This window comes from Carcharhinus amblyrhynchos, chromosome 9 (assembly GCF_965287045.1).
Source record: "Carcharhinus amblyrhynchos chromosome 9, sCarAmb.v2.hapA, whole genome shotgun sequence".
NCBI lineage: Eukaryota > Metazoa > Chordata > Chondrichthyes > Carcharhiniformes > Carcharhinidae > Carcharhinus > Carcharhinus amblyrhynchos.
Window position 1 is genome coordinate 30,145,336 of NC_137332.1, and position 18,857 is coordinate 30,164,192.

General features: G+C 41.5%; 1 protein-coding gene across 1 annotated transcript in view; it reads left to right on the forward strand.

Moving 5' to 3' along the window:
- Positions 1–484: 484 nt before the first annotated feature.
- ccdc24 (coiled-coil domain containing 24) overlaps positions 485–18,857 on the forward strand; it is a 100,537-nt gene continuing 82,164 nt past the window's right edge. The window contains exons 1-2 of the mRNA XM_080196544.1: positions 485–532; positions 5,423–5,684. Of these exons, the coding sequence (XP_080052670.1) occupies positions 5,517–5,684 (168 nt within the window). The 5' untranslated portion in view covers positions 485–532; positions 5,423–5,516. The remainder of the gene's footprint in view (positions 533–5,422; positions 5,685–18,857) is intronic.

An 18,857-nucleotide genomic window follows, 5' to 3' on the forward strand; every position in this document is an offset into this window, starting at 1 on the left:
TTCCTCGTACCGAGTTCGGAAAGCATCAATGTTGTAATGTTTAAGTACAAACATATTCCAAGTTTTGGAAAGAACTGATTTAAAAGTGACAGTTTATAAACTGAAAACATCACACTTGATGCTGGAACAGAGCTGGGTAAACAGATTTTGTAAACTAATAAGTGTGTACATTAGGAATTGGAAATAAGGATTTCTTTCTTCAAAGCGAAATATTACTTTGAAATTGATCCAGTTGTTTATCCTGCTGGTCGGAGAGGTAACTTTGTTTTATTTTTCAAAACAATAGTTGAAGAGGATTGTAACAGCATCTTGGGTGAGTTGACACTATTTGATGGCTGGTGAGTGTGGCTTTAAGAAGGTTTTCATTTTCAGTTGTCAAACTGTAAATCCAGCTTTCAGAGGCTCTGTTCTCGCGATATCTGGGCCTTGGAGATGAGAGTTTGTGATGGAGACGGGAGGGAGAGGGCTGGGGGCGGTGGGCAGTGGGGGTTAGTGTCCGGAGAGAGCTCCGGACCGGCCGGGCGGGAGGGAGGTGAGTGCAGTCTTGCTTTAACCTCTCGTCTCAGTCAGTGTGGTTCACTCTCTGGGTTTCAGCTGCTCCCTGGCTAGTGCCGGGCCAGGCTTTGTCAAGTGCTCAGCTTCATTAGAGTCCACCTCAGCAGCCAGCTAGCTCTCTCTGTCAGCAGAGGCTGCCAGCCCCACTGTAAAGGCAGCGGCTTCTGTTTAAAAGAGGAGGGGGAATGACTGGAGAGCAATCTACACGTGTTTGTCGTATGGAGAGAGAAAGAGAGAGAGAGAGAGACTAAATCGGTTAGGATTATATTCATTGGATTTTAAAAGAGTGAGAGGGGATCTCAGAGAAACTTACAAAGTTAGGATAGTTTCAGAAAGAATGATCCCAATAGTGAGGAGTCCAGACCTAGGGGGGCCACAGGGATCTGCGTTCAGTTCCCGGTTTGGTCGCTGTCTGTGTGAAGTCTACACGCTGTGTGCGTGGGTTTCCTCCGGGTACTCTGGTTTCTTCCCACAGTCTGAAAGATGTGCTAGTTAGGTGCACTGGCCATGCTAAGTTCTCCCTCAGTGTAGGCGAACAGGTGCCGCGGTGTGGCGACTAGGGGATTTTTAAAATAACTTCATTGCACTGCTAATGTAAGCCTACTTGTGACTCTAATAAATAAACTTAAACAGTTTGAGGATAAGGGATAAACCTTTTAGGATTGAGGTGAGGAGAATTTTTTTCACCCAGAGAGTGGTGAATCTGTGAACATAAGAACATAATAAGAACATAAGAAATAGGAGCAGGAGTAGGCCATCTAGCCCTTCGAGCCTGCCCAGCCATTCAGTAAGATCATGGCTGATCTGAAGTGGATTAGTTCCACTTTCCCGCTTTCTCCCCATAACCCTTAATTCCCTTGTCTATCAGAAGCCTATCCACCTGTGACTTAAATATATTTAGCAAGGTAGCCTCCACCACTTCAACGGACAGAGAATTCCAGAGATTCACCACCCTTTGAGTGAAGATGTTCCCCCCCAACTCTGATCTAAACTGCCCCCCCTTATTTTGAGGCTGTGCCCTCTAGTCCTGCTATCCTTTCTAAGCGGGAAGAATCTCTCTACCTCCACCCTATCTATCCCCTTCATTATCTTACACATCTCTATAAGATCCCCCTTCAGCCTCCAACGAGTACAGACCCAGTCTATTTAGTCTCTCTTCATAGTCTAACCCTCTCATCTCCGGTATCACCCTAGTGAACCTTCTCTGCACTCCCTCCAAGGCCAATATATCCTTGCGCAAGTGCGGCGACCAAAACTGCATGCAGTACTCCAGCTGTGGCCTCACCAGTACCTGTACAGTTGCAGCAAGACCTCCCTGCTTTTATATTCTATCCCCCTCACTATAAAGGCCAACATTCCATTCGCCTTCTTGATCACCTGCTGCACCTGCAGACTGGGTTTTTGCGATGTGGATTTGTGGAATTCACTACCACAGAAAGTAATTGAGGCCAAAATGTTCTGTGATTTAAGAAGGAATAAGATGCAATTCTTGGGGCTAAAGGGTGGGGGTGGTTGGAGATGGGATCAGGATATTGAATCTGACATTTAACCGTGATCATAATGAATGGCAGAGCAGTCTCAAAGAGCCGAATGGTGTACTCCTGTTCTATTTTCTATGTATGTTCCATCCACCATGTCCATTTGCTGAGGTGGGTTCGGGGCTATCTCAACAACCCCTGCTGGGACCCTAGAAAGTGGTAACAGTGACTAAATAAAAATATCAAAGTAACTGGTGTGAACTTTCTACTTGAGGAATAACAAGCGTACTAAGGACCTGGGTTCAATTCTAGCCTTGGGTGACTGTGTGGAGTTTGCACATTCTCCCTGTGTCTACATGGGTTTCCTCCAGGTGCTCCAGTTTCCTCCCACATGCCAAATAAGTACAGGTTAGATGGATTGACCATGCTAAATTGACCCTTATGTCATGGGAATTATCAAGGTAAATATATGGGATTGTGGGGTTAGGGCCTGGGTGGGATGGTTGATGGTGCAGGCTCATTGGGCTGAATAGCCTCCTCTTGCACTGTAGGGATTCTTTGATCCTGAGATGATCACAGTTTATTTCAAATCTGTTCATTATTCTCTCTGTAGTTTCATTTAAATAAACTAGAACCTTCTTGTTACTTTTTTGAAGGCCCCTACTAAGGAGATGGTGCCTGTATTTTATTGATTTTGCCATTCTTTTCAGTAAACCCATACATCCAAAGATATTGTAGACAATTGACTTAGTCAAAAATCATGATGTGTTATCATGATTGTAAACAATAAAATGATGTGGCGATGCCAGCATTGGACTGGGGTAAGCACAGTAAGAAGTCTCACAACAACAGGTTAGAGTCACCTGATGAAGGAGCAGCACTCTGAAAGCTTGTGTTACAAAATAAACCTGTTGGACTTTAACATGGTGTTGTGAGACTTCTTACTAAACAATGAAGTGAGGTTTGCCCATGTATTTGCAATTGTTTGATTTGATTTATTATAGTCACATGTATTAGTATATAGTGGAAAATATTGTTTCTTGCACGCTATACAGACAAAACATACCATTCATTGATAAAGAAAGGAGAGTAAATCCATGGGTTATGAGTAAGGGACTTGATGGGCCAAATGGCCTCCTTCTGCATTGTGCGGGTTCTATGATTCATTTATATGAAAATAACTCTGTCTAACATTTATCAAGTTAAATATCATATCTAAGCACTGAAGTTAGTTTATTGTATCACATTGTACATCCTTGTAATTGTGAGACATGAATTTAATTTCATAGTCCTTAACAAGATATGTATCATTTATTTGCTCTCATTTAGTGACACATGCTTAGTATTGACATTATTTTGTGTTACACTCTGTAACTCTATTATATATCCCAGCTGTGTGCCAAACGATAGCAAACTAATTAATATTAGATAATGACTGCATATTTTACAAAAATTGTTTAGGGCACTTGAGTGGGTGATAGCATCAACATAAAGTTTTACTGTCACTACTAGATTGAAATGTTTCTGTCAACTTATGCCTAAATGCAACATTATCTGTCAACATTATATCACACATGATCTTATTTGTAAATTAGATTCTCTGTTGCTCCATGAAGGTAAATTGAAGACTGCCGTTTTCGCCAGATATTTGAAATGAAATGCCCAACACCTAAAATGAACCTTATATGTGAGATAACTTGCACCAGGCAGTACAGAACATTAAAAAAGTCAACATATATGTTATATAGTTATGCAGAAAGGAAATGAGGCTGTGAGAAGGCACAAACTTATGGTATAGTTTTTCCTAATTGCATGCTGTAGTAAAAATAATAAAGACTTCCAGGAAGCAGAGGAACAGCCACAGCTTCTCGCTGGGTACTTTCTCCATTGAGGAATTGGCTGTCTTGCCCGACATCACTTTCTGATGGTAGTCAGTAATCCAACATGTGGCAAAATGATTCACATTGCACCCCTCCTGGTTCCTTTGTTCCTGCGCACTCTTTAGAACTGTGCCATTAAATCTATATTGCCTCTTCCTATCTCTTCTGCCGAATTACATTACCATAGACGTTTCCATATTAAGTTGCTTTGACCGTTTGTCATCCATTCTGCTCACTTATCTTGTGTCATGTTGCAGGTGATTCATATAATCCTCACTGTTTGCCACTCTTCCAAGTTCGGCAAATTGGCAAATTTTGTAAAGTTACTCTTATGTTCCAAGATCCAAGTCATTTACATATATCAAAAAAGCACTGACCTTGGGGTGTACCAATGTCTGTCCTTCAATCTGGAAAGTAACCAATCACCACAATTCACTGTTTTCTGTACTTCACTCAAATTTTTATCCAATTGGACACTGACCTTACTATTCCATGAGCTTCAATTGCAAATAGAGATTTACAGCATGGAAACAGGCCCTTTGGCCCAACTTGGCCATGCCACCCAGTTTTTACCATTAAGCTAGTCCCAATTGCCCACATTTGGCCCATATCCCTCGAAACGAGTCTTTCTCATGTAAGTGTCTAAAGGCATTTTAAAAGACAAAATTGTACCCACTTCTACTACTACCTCTGGCAGCTTGTTCCAGACACTCAGCACCCTCTATGTGAAAAACTTGCCCCTCTGGACCTTTTTGTATCTCTTCCCTCTCATCTTAAACCTATGCCCTATAGTTTTAGACTCATCTACTTTTGAGAAAAGATATTGACTATCTAGCTGATCTATGCCCCTCATTATTTTATAGGCCTCTATAAGGTCATCCCTCAGCCTTTTCCATTCCAGGGAAAATGTCCCAGTCTATCCAGCCTCTCCTTGGAATTCAAACCATCAAGTCCTGGTAGTATCCTAATAAATATAACTTTTAATTTTTGTTGGTGTTTTGGGAATTGAATTACTCAACGTTTTCTATTATTTTGTGAAAATTGTCAATAAGTAGCTTTCAGATATTTGTTTAATATTTAGCAGAATTGTGAACTTTACATCTGAGGATTTTAGCATGGTGGGGGGTTGAATCTGAAGTATGGCTCTCTGTGTGGATTGTGTGATTCTGACAAGTGTTAAAATATAAATTGAATGGTCCTGATTTCCATCAACACAACAAGTGATAATCAGTTGAGATGATTGGAGGCTGCCTCATAATTCAAATTTAGAAACAACATGAATGTAATTCTAATGAGGAAAACATTTTTCTCAGTTTAATAAATCTTCTCTCTCTCAAGTTAATGCACTTCCTGACATAATCATATATTTATCCCTGAGACCCCACTCTTCCCCCGCTGCTTCCTTCCTCCACTACTTCTGAACAACCTTTTGAACTGAAGCCACCTGGATGTCCAGCAGTACATTGGCTAGTATTGACATGTGTATCCCTCTGATTATTTCTCATGTAGAATCTACAACGAAAAACAATTGGAGAGTTGTACTGAATTTTCAAAGGGAGCGATCCTCCCCGAATTCTAACACCTCTGGATTTGGCACAGAGCTATGAATCTGAACCATGAGGAAGGAGATAATAGATTTCCTGACAACTATGAACAACCTTCGTCACTATGGAAACTAATAGAGGAATGTGTCGCTCCAAGTGAGAGAAATGAAATCAGGGAGATTTTGGGAGCAGCAGCAGTGGACCTCACTCTGGACTTGCATTCAGAGGTGAGATACATCAGTTCTATCTATCAGTGCATTAACTCTGGAGGGGAAAATGTTACTGACTGGTGAGATATTACTGGTGAGATATTTCACAGAACCAGAAGGAGGCCATTATGCCTGAATGCTTATACTGACGTTTTTTCAATTTTTTTATTCAATCCAAATCCAAATTCCAATTTAATCCAATTCAGAGTCCCCACAAGAGAGACAAACAAGATCTAAGATGGTAAGATGAGGCATTGCCTCCCATCCTGGGCTTGATCTAACGCTTCATCTTAGCCAAAGGCTGAAATGGCTTTGAAAAATTGCATCAGGTGATGGATGCATAAGTTAAACCTCATTAACTACCCTGATCATTATATCTATCCTAGCCTGGAATATCAGCCTGCCTGATGGTTAACTCTCCCCTGTTTTGAAAGAGCAGTTATACTTCAGCAGATCTGCTTTTTGTCAGTAATCCTGCTTCAAGCACCTGTGCAAATCCCATTTAAAATTGTGTTTGGAATCTGCTTCCACCAGCTTTCAGATAGGACATTCTGGATCCCGACAATCAGGTGTGGAAAGAATTCTCCTCAGCTTCCTCCTAGATCTTTCCCAATGAATTTAAATCTACGATTTATTGAACCGCACACCAGAGAGGACATGCAAATTAATGTTGTCAGAAGCTAGGATCCATCCATTCATATGGTTGGCAAGTGAGGTTCTTTTCCCTCAGAGTAAAAGTATAAAATCACGGTAATTGTGTTTGGCATAACTCAGTAATCCAAAATCTTACATCCGAAAATGGGATTTTATGGCCTCGCTCATCCCGAAACCGTAAAATCAATGGATCTTTCCATTGTCCACCCTTCACACACTCCGATTTCATGGCAGGCGGGGCGGTAAAATTCCGGCCATGGTCTCAGAGGCTTATTTGTCAAGAATAAAATTGTCATCATTTGCTGAAATAACTACTTGACTTGTAGTTTACTTAACAATTGTCCAGTTAATTAAATTCAGAATCAGAATGAATAAGTCATCAGGAAAAAAATATGAACAGTCAAACCTCTTTTCTCAGTTTACAACATTTCCATACACAAATACTTACAAAATAGAGAAAAATGATCTTACTCAAAATTGGTTGCTCAATATTAGGATTGCCTGCAATACATTTCATCCCATAAGAATGATAGAATCCCTACAGTGCAGAAGGAGTCTGCATCAACCACAATCTCACTCAGGCCCTATCCCTAGCCCTGTCCCCTATAAAGTTAACCTTCAATCTGGGCCTAGCTTTGAGTTGGAAGTTTTGTCTCATTGGGGCATTGGCGATGAACAGCTGTAAGCAGTGTCTGAAAGAAATGCACCATAGAAGTTGTATAATTTCTCAATTACTCCTGTATGCATTGTGCACTTCAATAGTCAGATGGAAAAGGAGATTGAAGTCCCAACTTTTGTAAATAAATTCTGTGTGGCAGAATTGTAAGTTCCTGCTGTGCAATTGTAGTAGCTAAAAAGTTTGCAAATAACTGGGCTCTGGGGAGGGTGGGGGGTGGCAGGAGTGAAGTCAAATGTTTTATTCCTTTTTAAATTAACATTCAAGATGTTATGTCGTTAACTAAAAATGGTTAAGGTGAACGGTTCAGGGACTGATGTTTCTGGGGTACTTTTTAAGCTGGTCAGCACCATGTCAAATGACCGCATCCTCTTTGATGTTGGTCATTGCAGACTTGACAATGGTGCAGGTGGGAATTTTCTTAGGAGGTAGTCAGTAACAAGAGTTTTCGGGAGAACCACAACTGACTGTGGGAAGCAAGCTTGAAAAGAAGTATTTTTTACGACTGTATGCCAACTGATGATGTTTGTAGAAGGGAGAAGAAAGGATAGACAAGAACCTATTAGGGCCATAGTTTCACTTGCTGCAAGCAATGGCATGGTAAATTTGCTAATATTATGGAAAATTAACAATTAAACCAGCAGCCCCATACAATGTGGAATACTTTCATTTTAATTTGTTCCCAGTTCCAGCCATTTCTAGCCCCCCCTTGTTAAGCTTCTTTTTTCAAAATTTGATTTGATTTATTATTGTCACGTGTACTAACATACAGTGAAAAGTATAGTTTCTTGCGCACTGTACAGCCAAAACATACCGTTCATAGAGAAGGAAACGAGAGAGTGCAGAATGTTGTGTTACCATTGCGACCACTGACTTATGCACAGTAAAGTCCCATGAGCAGCAATGTTTTCAGGAGCAGACACAGCTTCATCTGTAACATAGGGAGAGCAACATGGAAGTTGTGGAGCGTGAGGGGGACTTTGGCTTCAGTGCATAATCTTGAATGAATGGGAGTGGTAGAAAATGGAGTGAGGGCTCAAGATGAGGTAAGGCACCTCGTCTTGGGGTTGGTATCACAAAGGAATGACTAAGTGGTACATGTAGTAAGAAGTCTCACAATACCAGGTTAAAATCCAACAGGCTTATTTGGTAGCAAACCCACTAGCTTTCGGAGCGCTGCTCCTTCATCAGGTGAATGGGAGTTCTGCTCACAAACAGGGCATATAAAGACACAAACTCAATTTACGGATTAATGGTTGGAATGCGAGTTCCCACAGCTAATCAAGTCTTAAAGGCACAGACAACGTGAGTGGAGAGAGCATTAGCACAGGTTAAAGAGATGTGTATTGTCTCCAGACAGGACAGCCTGTGAGATTTTGCAAGCCCAGGCAAGTCGTGGGGGTTACAGAAAGTGTGACATGAACTCAAGATCCCGGTTGAGGCCATCCTCGTTTGCAGAACTTGGCTGTCAGTCTCTGCTCAGCGATCCTGCACTGTCGTGTGCTGTGAACGCCGCCTTGGAGAATGCTTACCCAAAGATCAGAGGCTGAATGGGCATTAACACAATATTCTACCAGCTCTACAATGCTGAGCTAAGAGGAAAAAGTTTGAGGTCACATACCAAGCGACTCAAGAACAGCTTCTTCTCTGCTGCTGTCAGACTTTTGAATGGACCTATCTCGCATTAAGTTCATCTTTCTCTACACCCTAGCTATGACTGTAATACTACATTCTGCACTCTCTTGTTTCCTTCTCTATGAACGGTATGTTTTGGCTGTACAGTGCGCAAGAAACAATACTTTTCACTGTATGTTAATACATGTGACAATAATAAATCAAATCAAATTTTGAAAAAAGAAGCTTAACAAGTTGGGGGGGGCTAGAAACGGCTGGAACTGGGAACAAATTAAAATGAAAGTATTCCACATTGTATGGGGCTGCTGGTTTAATTGTTAATTTTCCACAATATTAGCAAATTTACCATGCCATTGCTTGCAGGAAGTGAAACTATGGCCCTAATAGGTTCTTGTCTATCCTTTCTTCTCCCCTCCACAAATATCAGTTGGCATACAGTCATAAAAAATACTTCTTTTTAAGCTTGCTTCTCACAGTCAGTTGTGGTTCTCCCGAAAACTGTTGTTACTGACTACTTCCCAAGAAAATTCCCACCTACACCATTGTCAAGTCTGCAGTGACCAACATCAAAGAGGATGTGGTCATTTGACATGGTGCTGACCAGCTTAAAAAGTACCCCAGAAACATCAGTCCCTGAACCGTTCACCTTAACCATTTTTAGTTAACGACATAACATCTTGAAATTTAATTTGAAAAGGAATAAAACATTTGGCTTCTCTCCACCACCCCCCACCCTCCCCAGAGCCCAGTTATTTGCAAACTTTTTAGCTACTACAATTGCACAGCAGGAACTTACAATTCTGCCGCACAGAATTTATTTACAAAAGTTGGGACTTCAATCTCCTTTTCCATCTGACTATTGCAGTGCACAATGCATACAGAAGTAATTGAGAAATTATACAACTTCTATGGTGCATTTCTTTCAGACACTGCTTACAGCTGTTCATCGCCAATGCCCCAATGAGACAAAACTTCCAACTCAAAGCTAGGCCCAGATTGAAGGTTAACTTTATAGGGGACAGGGCTAGGGATAGGGCCTGAGTGAGATTGTGGTTGATGCAGACTCCTTCTGCACTGCAGGGATTCTATCATTCTTATGGGATGAAATGTATTGCAGGCAATCCTAATATTGAGCAACCAATTTTGAGTAAGATCATTTTTCCCTATTTTGTAAGTATTTGTGTATGGAAATGTTGTAAACTGAGAAAAGAGGTTTGACTGTTCATTTTTTCCTGATGACTTATTCATTCTGATTCTGAATTTAATTAACTGGACAATTATTCAGTAGACTACAAGTCAAGTAGTTATTTCAGCGAATGATGACAATTTTTTTCTTGCCAAAGAAGCCTGCGAGACCATGGCCGGAATTTTACTGCCCCGCCCGCCTTGGAATCGGAGTGTGTGAAGGGTGGACAATGGAAAGATCCATTGATCTCAGACGGGATTTTATGGTTTCGGGATGAGCGAGGCCATAAAAACCAATTTTCAGATGTAAGATTTTGGATTACTGAGTTATGCCAAACACAATTACCGTGATTTTATACTTTCTTTTACTCTGAGGGAAAAGAAACTCACTTGCCAACCATCGGAATGGATGGATCCTAGCTTCTGACAACATTAATTTGCATGTCCTCTCTGGTGTGCGGTTTGATAAATCGTAGATTTAAATTCGTTGGCAAAGATCTAGGAGGATTCTTTCCAATCGGGATTGCCGAAATCCAGAATGCCCTACTTGGAAAGGTGGTGGGAGCATATTCCAAACACAATTTTAAATGGGATTTGCACAGGTGCTTGAAGCAGGATTACTGACAAAAAGCAGATCTGCTGAAGTATAACTGCTCTTTCAAAACAGGGGAGAGTTAACGATCAGGCAGGCTGATATTCCAGGCTAGGATAGAGATAATGATCAGGGTAGTTAATGAGGTTTAACTGATGCATCCATCGCCTGATGCAATTTTTCAAAGCCATTTCAGCCTTTGTCTAAGATGAAGCGTCAGATCAAGCCCAAGATGGGAGGCAATGCCTCATCTTACCATCTTAGATCTTGTTTGTCTCTCTTGTGGAGACTATGAATTGGATTAAATTGGAATTTGGATTTGGATTGAATAAAAAATTGGAAAAAAAAAGCTGGCATAAGCATTCAGGCATAATGGCCTCCTTCTGGTTCTGTGAAATATCTCACGAGTCAGTCATATTTTCCCCCCAGAGTTTACTACCAAATAAACCTGTTGGACTTTAACCTGGTGTTGTGAGACTTCTTATGATGTTCACCCCAGTCCAATGCTGGCATGCCTATATCATAGGTGGTACATAGCCATACCAAGCCATATATGATCAGATTTATTGAATCGCCAAGGTGGCATTTGAGGTATTTGATTTCTTGAGGTGTTAGTGCAGTACCACAACCTTTACATAGAATCCCTACAGTGTAGAAGGAGGCCATTTGGCCCTTGGAGCCTGCACCAACCACAATCCCACCCAGCCCCTGTCCCTGTAACCCATAGATCTACCTTTAATTGTTCCCCTAACACTAAGGGGAAGTTTAGCATGGCCAATCAACCTATCCCACACATCTTTAGAGTATGAGAGGAAACTGGAACACCCGGAGGAAACCTACACAGACAAGGGGAGAATGTGCAAACTCAACACACGCTGTCACCTGAGACCAGAATTGAACATGGGTGCCTGGCGCTGTGAGGCAACAGTGCTAACCATTGTGCCACCATGCCATCCCATGATGATATGATATTCATGGCATTGTAAGAAAGGATAGAATTAAATTTTTCTCATAGATTCAAAATCTCTATCGCAGGAGGAAATACATTTTTGACAAAGGGTTTTATAGCTTTTGACATATACCTTGCTCCTCTTTATTTCCCCTATTAAAATTGGTGAGCATGTCTGGAGTCGATTGATTTCAGTAGGCTCTGTGGAACCTTTCCTGTCTATGTTCAGGAAGAAGTGTTTCCTCCAACAGGAATAAGGTTGTGTTCAGTTTAACACACGACTATTTCTCTCCCACTTCTGCTGACAGGCTAAAAGTACAAACTACCACAATCTCTTAATTTTTAGAGCTTTATTCTAATTGAGCCACTCCTGGAACATACCCTAGTAAATTGAAAGAGTTTGGAATAGTTCATTTATTTAGGGCTTTGTGGTTTACAGTAGCTTAATGACTTCTTTCCTGAAATGATTTGCCTTCATGTAATTTAAGTAACTTGCTCCTGATGCAGTTCTCCATTTTGTAAGATTGAAGTTAAATGTTGTAATTGCACAGGATGTAAGCAGACTGATGATTGACATGCTGAAGATTGCTTGCTTTTTATGTGAAAAAGCTGGCAAATGATTGCGCATTTTCTCTTTAGACTTGTGTAAATTAGGACTTGATTGAGGCAAATCACTCCTGATTTGATTGCATGTTTATTTATATATTCATATTATCATAGGAACATAGAAAATGGGAGCAGGAGTAGTCCACATGGCCACCGAACTCCAGCTAGCTCAGCTATTTATTTAATTGTGGCTAATCACCTCCCTCATTCCACTTTTGCACCCTATTCTCATATCCCTTCTTTCCCTTGATGTCAGCCAATCTGTTGATCTGCGTTGAAAATACTCAATGATTGAGTAACCTCTTTGGGGTAGCAAATTTCAAAGGTCCACAATATCTGAGTGAAGAAATTTCCCTTCATCTCAATCTGAAATGGCTGATTCCTTATGTTATGAATGTCCTAGTTCTAGGCCATTGGACTAGATTCCCAGCACCTACCCTATGAAGCCCTATGCCGATGTTCTTGAGAGTGACAGTTCAGGCTTCCTGCTCCCTGTCGTCAATGTTTGTTGATAAAAGTTGTGGTCTCAAGGGTTTGTGGTTTATAATTTTTGAAACTACAAAGGATTATTGACACTTCTATTAGCTTGATCCAGATGTATTTTTGTAATTCGCAATAACTGCAAAAGTTATCAATGGATTATAGTTTTTCAAAGCCTCTTTTGCACATACACTAAATACCATGGTGTTCATTGGTTCCAGAAAGTGTACAATGAGTCAGTGGCATAGAATGCTGCAACTTGTCAAGGGGGCATGTAAGGACATGGAGGGGAGGTGGATGGCCAGAGCATGGCATTGGGGGAAGGACAGGACATGGAGGTGGGTGGAAGGGCAGAGTTTGACATGGCAGCGTGAGGGGCCTGAGAGTTTGGGTAGAAGGACAGGGCATGGCAGAGGGGCATTTTAAAAGGTTCCCTCATGCAGACTTTGGTTTCTGACCTCCTTGAGCTGTCTGACACTGTGACTCTTTAAAAACATTCTGAAAACTGTGGATGAGTAGGATGTTCCTATCCCTGCAATGGAGCTAGTCAGGTCAGGAGTACTAGTTGTGCGTTTCTGATGGGAACCAGCCTGCACCCTTTTAAAGGTCCCCCTGAAAGTTAAACAGCCCTGAAACAGGGCTAGGAATCCAAATATTGGGACCTACCTGCTTACCATTTTTAAAGAGCTTCTGAGCCAACGCAACTCAGTGAAAATTCAGATCAATATCTCATTTTGTGGCTTGGGGTCAAACTATGTTTTATAATGCTCTTGTGCAGTACCTTGTTTCATTGCACTAAATGCTCAATGTAATTTTTTGTTGATATTATTCATCTCTTGTGGATTGCCCATGCTGTGCTCCACCCTGGATGGCTGTCCTTTCAGCCACCCAGTCCTGAGCTCTGGCCTTTGCTCCACAAATCTTCCCCCTTTCTTTTCCTATTCTTCTTAAAACCTGCCTCTATAACTAAATGATAGGGGCACTCTTATATATTGTAAACCAATCCATCTCTGTTTGATTAGTCACGTGGTGTGTCGTGACATAATCAGAGACATTTGCAGATTTTTCCCCTCTTGTCCATCCTGGACTGTAGGCAAGCAACACCTTATCTACTAAAGCTCGACTAACTGGGTAAGTAACCCACTGTAAGGCAAACTTTCCATCCTTTTATCTTGCTGCACAAGTGAGCTGACCACATTAATGTGTAACAGTAATCGATAAGAACTGGCGATAAGGTGCGTTTTCCAGAAAGATCACCGACAAAGACCAATTTTAGATAAAACGGGGAATGAGAAGTGCTTTTCACCAAAATAGTGAAAGAAAAATCGACTAAGACCTGGACTTAGCATCAAGGAACGTTTTTGCAGAAGATTACTACTGTCAATTGCATTACGGTGGAACCGACAGTGGAGATCGGGTATTAGCAAAGGCTAGGAATAGCGATTACTTGTTAAAATTGAAAGAAAATACTCCAGATCATTCCTCACTTTTTTTTTCTCTGTGACCCTGGAGAGTGGGAGGCAGGAAACCAGGAAAAATATATAAACCAGTGAATCGACTGCAAACCAGTGGAAGTAAACCAGAACTTGCAACAAAAAGAAAAAAAAATTCTAGAAATCGAGGAAATTATTAGAATAGGCTGCTTTTAGAAGAAAAAAATTAGTTTAAATTATTGTGTGCAGTTTTGATCACCTAATTACAGGAAGGATATTAATAAGATTGGAAGAGTGCAGAGAAAGTTTACAAGGATGTTGCCGGGACTTGAGAAACTGAGTTACAGAGAAAGGCTGAATAGGTTTGGACTTTATTCCCTGGAGCATAGAAGAAAGAGGGGAGATTTGATCGAGGTGTATAAAATTATGATGGGTATAGATAGAGTGAATGCAAGCAGGGTTTTTCCACTGAGGCTAGGGGAGAAAAAAAACTAGAGGACATGAGTTAAGGGTGAAAGGGGAAAAGTTTGAAGAGAATGAACTCATTCAGTAATGGGGCATCAAAAACTACACACTGTATTCTGACTGTGCACTAAGGAATGTTTCACATAAGTTAATTAGTACCTCTTAGGCTTTCACACTATGCCCTTATTTATAAAACCAACAAATCACTTTATTGTTGTTATTACAACTACCTGTGCTCACAGATTTAATCCCTTGATATCCATGTTGTTCCACAGCCTTCAGTACTTTATCATTAAGGATTTATTCTCGTTCTTTGATATTTTTTCCCACACTAAATTGTGTCTCAAGCTTGTTTACCCAGATATTGAAAAAAATCAGGAAAAGTTGACTGCCATTTAAATGGACTCAAGAAACGACCTGATGCATTTCTGGTTAGAACCTGTCCAAGTCACCCTGCAGCCCTTAGCATCTTCCTCACAGCACACACTGCCACCCAGCTTAGTGTCTTCTGCAATTTTGGAGATATTGTATTCAATTCCTTCTTCCAAATCATTAATGTATATTGTGAATAGCTGGGGTCCCAGCACGGAATCCTGTGGTACCCCACTAGTCATAGCCTGCCACTCTGAAAAGGACCTATTTTCTTCCTACTCAGTGCTTCCTGTATGCCAACCAGTTCTCTACCCACACCAGTACATTACCCTTCAATACCATGAGTTTTAATTTTGTTTATTAATCTCTTGTAACCCAGCCTGCAGGTGCAGCGGGTGGTCAGGAAGGCGAATGGGATGCTGGCCTTCATAGCGAGGGGGATTGAATATAAAAGTAGGGAGGTCTTGCTGCGGCTGTATAGGGCATTGGTGAGGCCGCAGCTGGAGTACTGTGTGCAGTTTTGGTCACTGTACTTACGCAAGGATATTTTGGCCTTGGAGGGAGTGCAGATGAGGTTTACTAGGCTGATGCCGGAGTTGAGGGGGTTGAGCTATGAGGAGAGGTTGAATAAACTAGGCTTGTACTCGTTAGAGTTTAGAAGAATGAGGGGAGATCTCATTGAGACATATAAGATGATGAATGGGATGGATAGGATAGAGGTGGAGAGACTCTTCCTGCTCAGAAAGGACAGTAGGACTAGGGGGCACAGCCTCAAGCTAAAGGGGGGGTGGTTTAGAATGGAGTTGAGGAGGAACTTCTTCACTCAAAGGGTGGTGAATCTCTGGAATTCTCTGCCCGTTGAGGTGGTGGAGGCTGCCTCACTAAATATTTTTAAGACGTGGGTTGATGGGTTTTTGATAAGCGAGGGGATTAAGGGTTATGGGGAGAGGGCGGGAATGTAGAACTGAGCCACGACAGATCAGCCATGATCTTATTGAATGGCGGGGCAGACTCGAAGGGCTAGATGGCCTACTCCTGCTCCTATTTCTTATGTTCTTATGTTCTAAAAGGAATAATGCTGACAATACCAAGGTTGGTGGAGTAGTGGATGAGGTGGAGGGCTCTTGCAGGCTGCAAAGAGACATTGATAGGATGCAGAGCTGGGCAGAAAAGTGGCAGATGGAGTTTAACCCTGATAAGTGTGAGGTGATTCATTTTGGTAGGACAAACTTGAATGCAGATTACAGGGTCAACAGCAGCGTTCTAAGGAATGTGGAGGAACAGAGAGATCTTGGGGTTCATATCCACAGATCTCCGAAGGTTGCCACTCAAGTGGATAGAGCCATGAAGAAGGCTTATAGTGTGTTAGCGTTTATTAACAGGGGGTTTGAGTTTAAGAGCCGTGGGGTTATGCTGCAACTGTACTGGACGTTGGTGAGACCACATTTGGAATATTGTGTTTGGTTCTGGTCACCTCATTATAAGAAGGATGTGGAAGCATTGGAGCGAGTGCAGAGGAGATTTACCAGGATGCTGCCTGGTTTGGAGGGTAGGTCTTATGAGGAAAGGTTGAGGGAGCTGGGGCTTTTCTCTTTGGAGCAGAGAAGGATGAGAGGCGACTTAATAGAAGTTTATAACATAACGAGAGGGATTGATAGAGTGGACGTGCAGAAACTATTTCCTCAGGTGGATGTAGCTGTTACTAGGGGGCGTAACTATAAGGTTCATGGTGGGAGATATAGGGGGGATGTCCAAGGTAGATTCTTCACTCAGAGAGTGATTGGGGTGTGGAATAGACTGCCTGCTGTGATAGTGGAGTAGGACACTTTAGGAACTTTCAAACGGCTATTGGATAGGCACATGGAGCACTCCAGAATTACAGGAAGGGGATAGTTTGATCTTGGGATTGGACATAGCTCGGCACAACATTGAGGGCTGAAGGGCCTGTACTGTGCTGTAATGTTCTATGTTTCTATGTTTCTATAATGGGTTAAGGAAATGGTGGGTAGACAGAGTCATAGATCTATGAAAAAGATACTGATTGGGCTCAATGGCTCTTCCAGTGACTTTACCAGCTGATCTTTTCCTCTAAACATTTGACAATAATCCAGACTGAAACAATAGTTTTAGTAAAGATCTGGTAAGAAAGCAATAAATGAAAAATGTGGTGCACACAATGGAATAGAATTGTAATGAAAACCATATGAAATATGTGTTAGTTATTTATGAGGGGAAATTATTTTGGGGTGAAGAGAAGGCAACTGTATGGTCTGCAAGTTGATAAGTTGGAATTTGTGACTTAATTGTACAGTAATGAAATCTTAAAGAAGTGAACCGAGCCAAAGTTCCATTTTCTTTTTTAAAAGCACAATAAAACCTTTCAAGAGTCCTGTTGAGCTCTCTGAATGAACTCTTAGTGTAGCTTGGATTTTGAGCTGTTTGAAATATGTCTGGTCTGCTCCCGTCCATTGTATAATTTTTGTACAGTAAGTTGGTTAACATCATTGAGGAAATGTAGAGATTCTTGTATTTTTCAATCACAGAGCACATAATTGTGAACTGAAGAGTGAAAGTAGACATTCTGCTCTCCTCCTGCCTCTGCTTTCTCTGGAGGCTGAGGAAATTCAGCATGTCCATTATGACTTTCACCAGTATTTACAGATGCTGCACAGAGAGCATCCTTTCCGGATGTATCACAGCTTAGTATGGTTCCAGCTCTAACCAAGACCGCAAGAAACTACAAAGGGTGGTGAGTGTAGCCCAGTCTATCAGACCAGCCTCCCATCCATTGACTTCCCACTGCCTTGGAAAGGTAACCAGCATTATCAAGAATCCCATGCACCCTGACATACTCTCTTCCACCTCCTTCCATCGGGAAAAAGATACAAAAGTCTGAGATCACGTACCAACCGACTTAAGACAGCTTCTTTCCTGTTGCCATCAGACTTTTGAATGGACCTACCTTGTATTAAGTTGATCTTTCTCTACACCCTGGCTATGACTGTAACACTGTAGTCTCAACAATTACATCACAAATTCTACACACTCTCCTTTCCCTCTTCCCGAAGTACTGTATGAACGATATGCTTTGTCTACAGTGCGCAAGAAATGACGTTTTTCACTGTATCCCAATAAATGTGACAATAATAGAATAAAGAACAAAGAGCAAAGGAAAGTATAGCACAGGTACAGGCCCTTTGGCCCTCTAAGCCTGCGCCAATCATGATGTCTGCCTAAACCAAAATTGTACATGCTTACGGAGTCCGCATCCTTCCATTCCCATCCTTACTCATCATGTATTCATCTAGTTGTCCCTTAAATGTCACTATTATACCTGTTCCCACCATCTCCCAGGCAGCATGTTCCAGACATTCACCAAACTCTGTGTAAAAAAAAATGAAGTAAATCAAATTGAAGATGCAGGGAGGCAAGTACAGAAGTGATGTTAGGGGTAAGTTTTTCACTCAGAGGGTGGTGAGTGAATGGAATCGGCTGCCGTCAGTGGTGGTGGAGGCGAACTCGCTGGGGTCTTTTAAAGGACTTCTGGATGAGTATATGGAATTTAATGGGATTGGGGGTTATAGATAGGTCTATAGATTGGTAGGTGTTGATGTGATCGGCGCAACTCGTGGGCCGAAGGGCCTGTTTGTGCTGTAGTGTTCTATGTTCTATGTAAATCAATATTCATGGAAGTTTGCTGAATTTATAGAAACACAATTAGCCTGATTGATTGCAGTTCAATTGTGAAGTGTTTTGGAATGTCAGATTGCTGTGATATGACTGGATATGGTTTTACGGACATGGCCTCCAGCTTGACAAGTTGCTGAAACTTAGCTGTGCTTCTGGAGATGTTGGCAGGATCAAGAAACTCATTCAAAGGGGGAAATTTTGGCTAATTGGTGAGATTGCATACAGATGAGCATGACTGTTGCCCAGCACAGTAAAGAACAGGGTGTTCCCAAACCATGGATTGTAACTTCTGGTAGGGTCACAAGATAAGTAATCGGAGTTTTAAGTTCCTTCTCCTCCATGGCAGCAATGACCACCGTGGTCATAATGGAGCACATAATGGCATAAAGTTTGTAATGAAAACCATATGAAATATGTGTCAGTTATTTTATTTGATTACTGCACGATCAGGCAT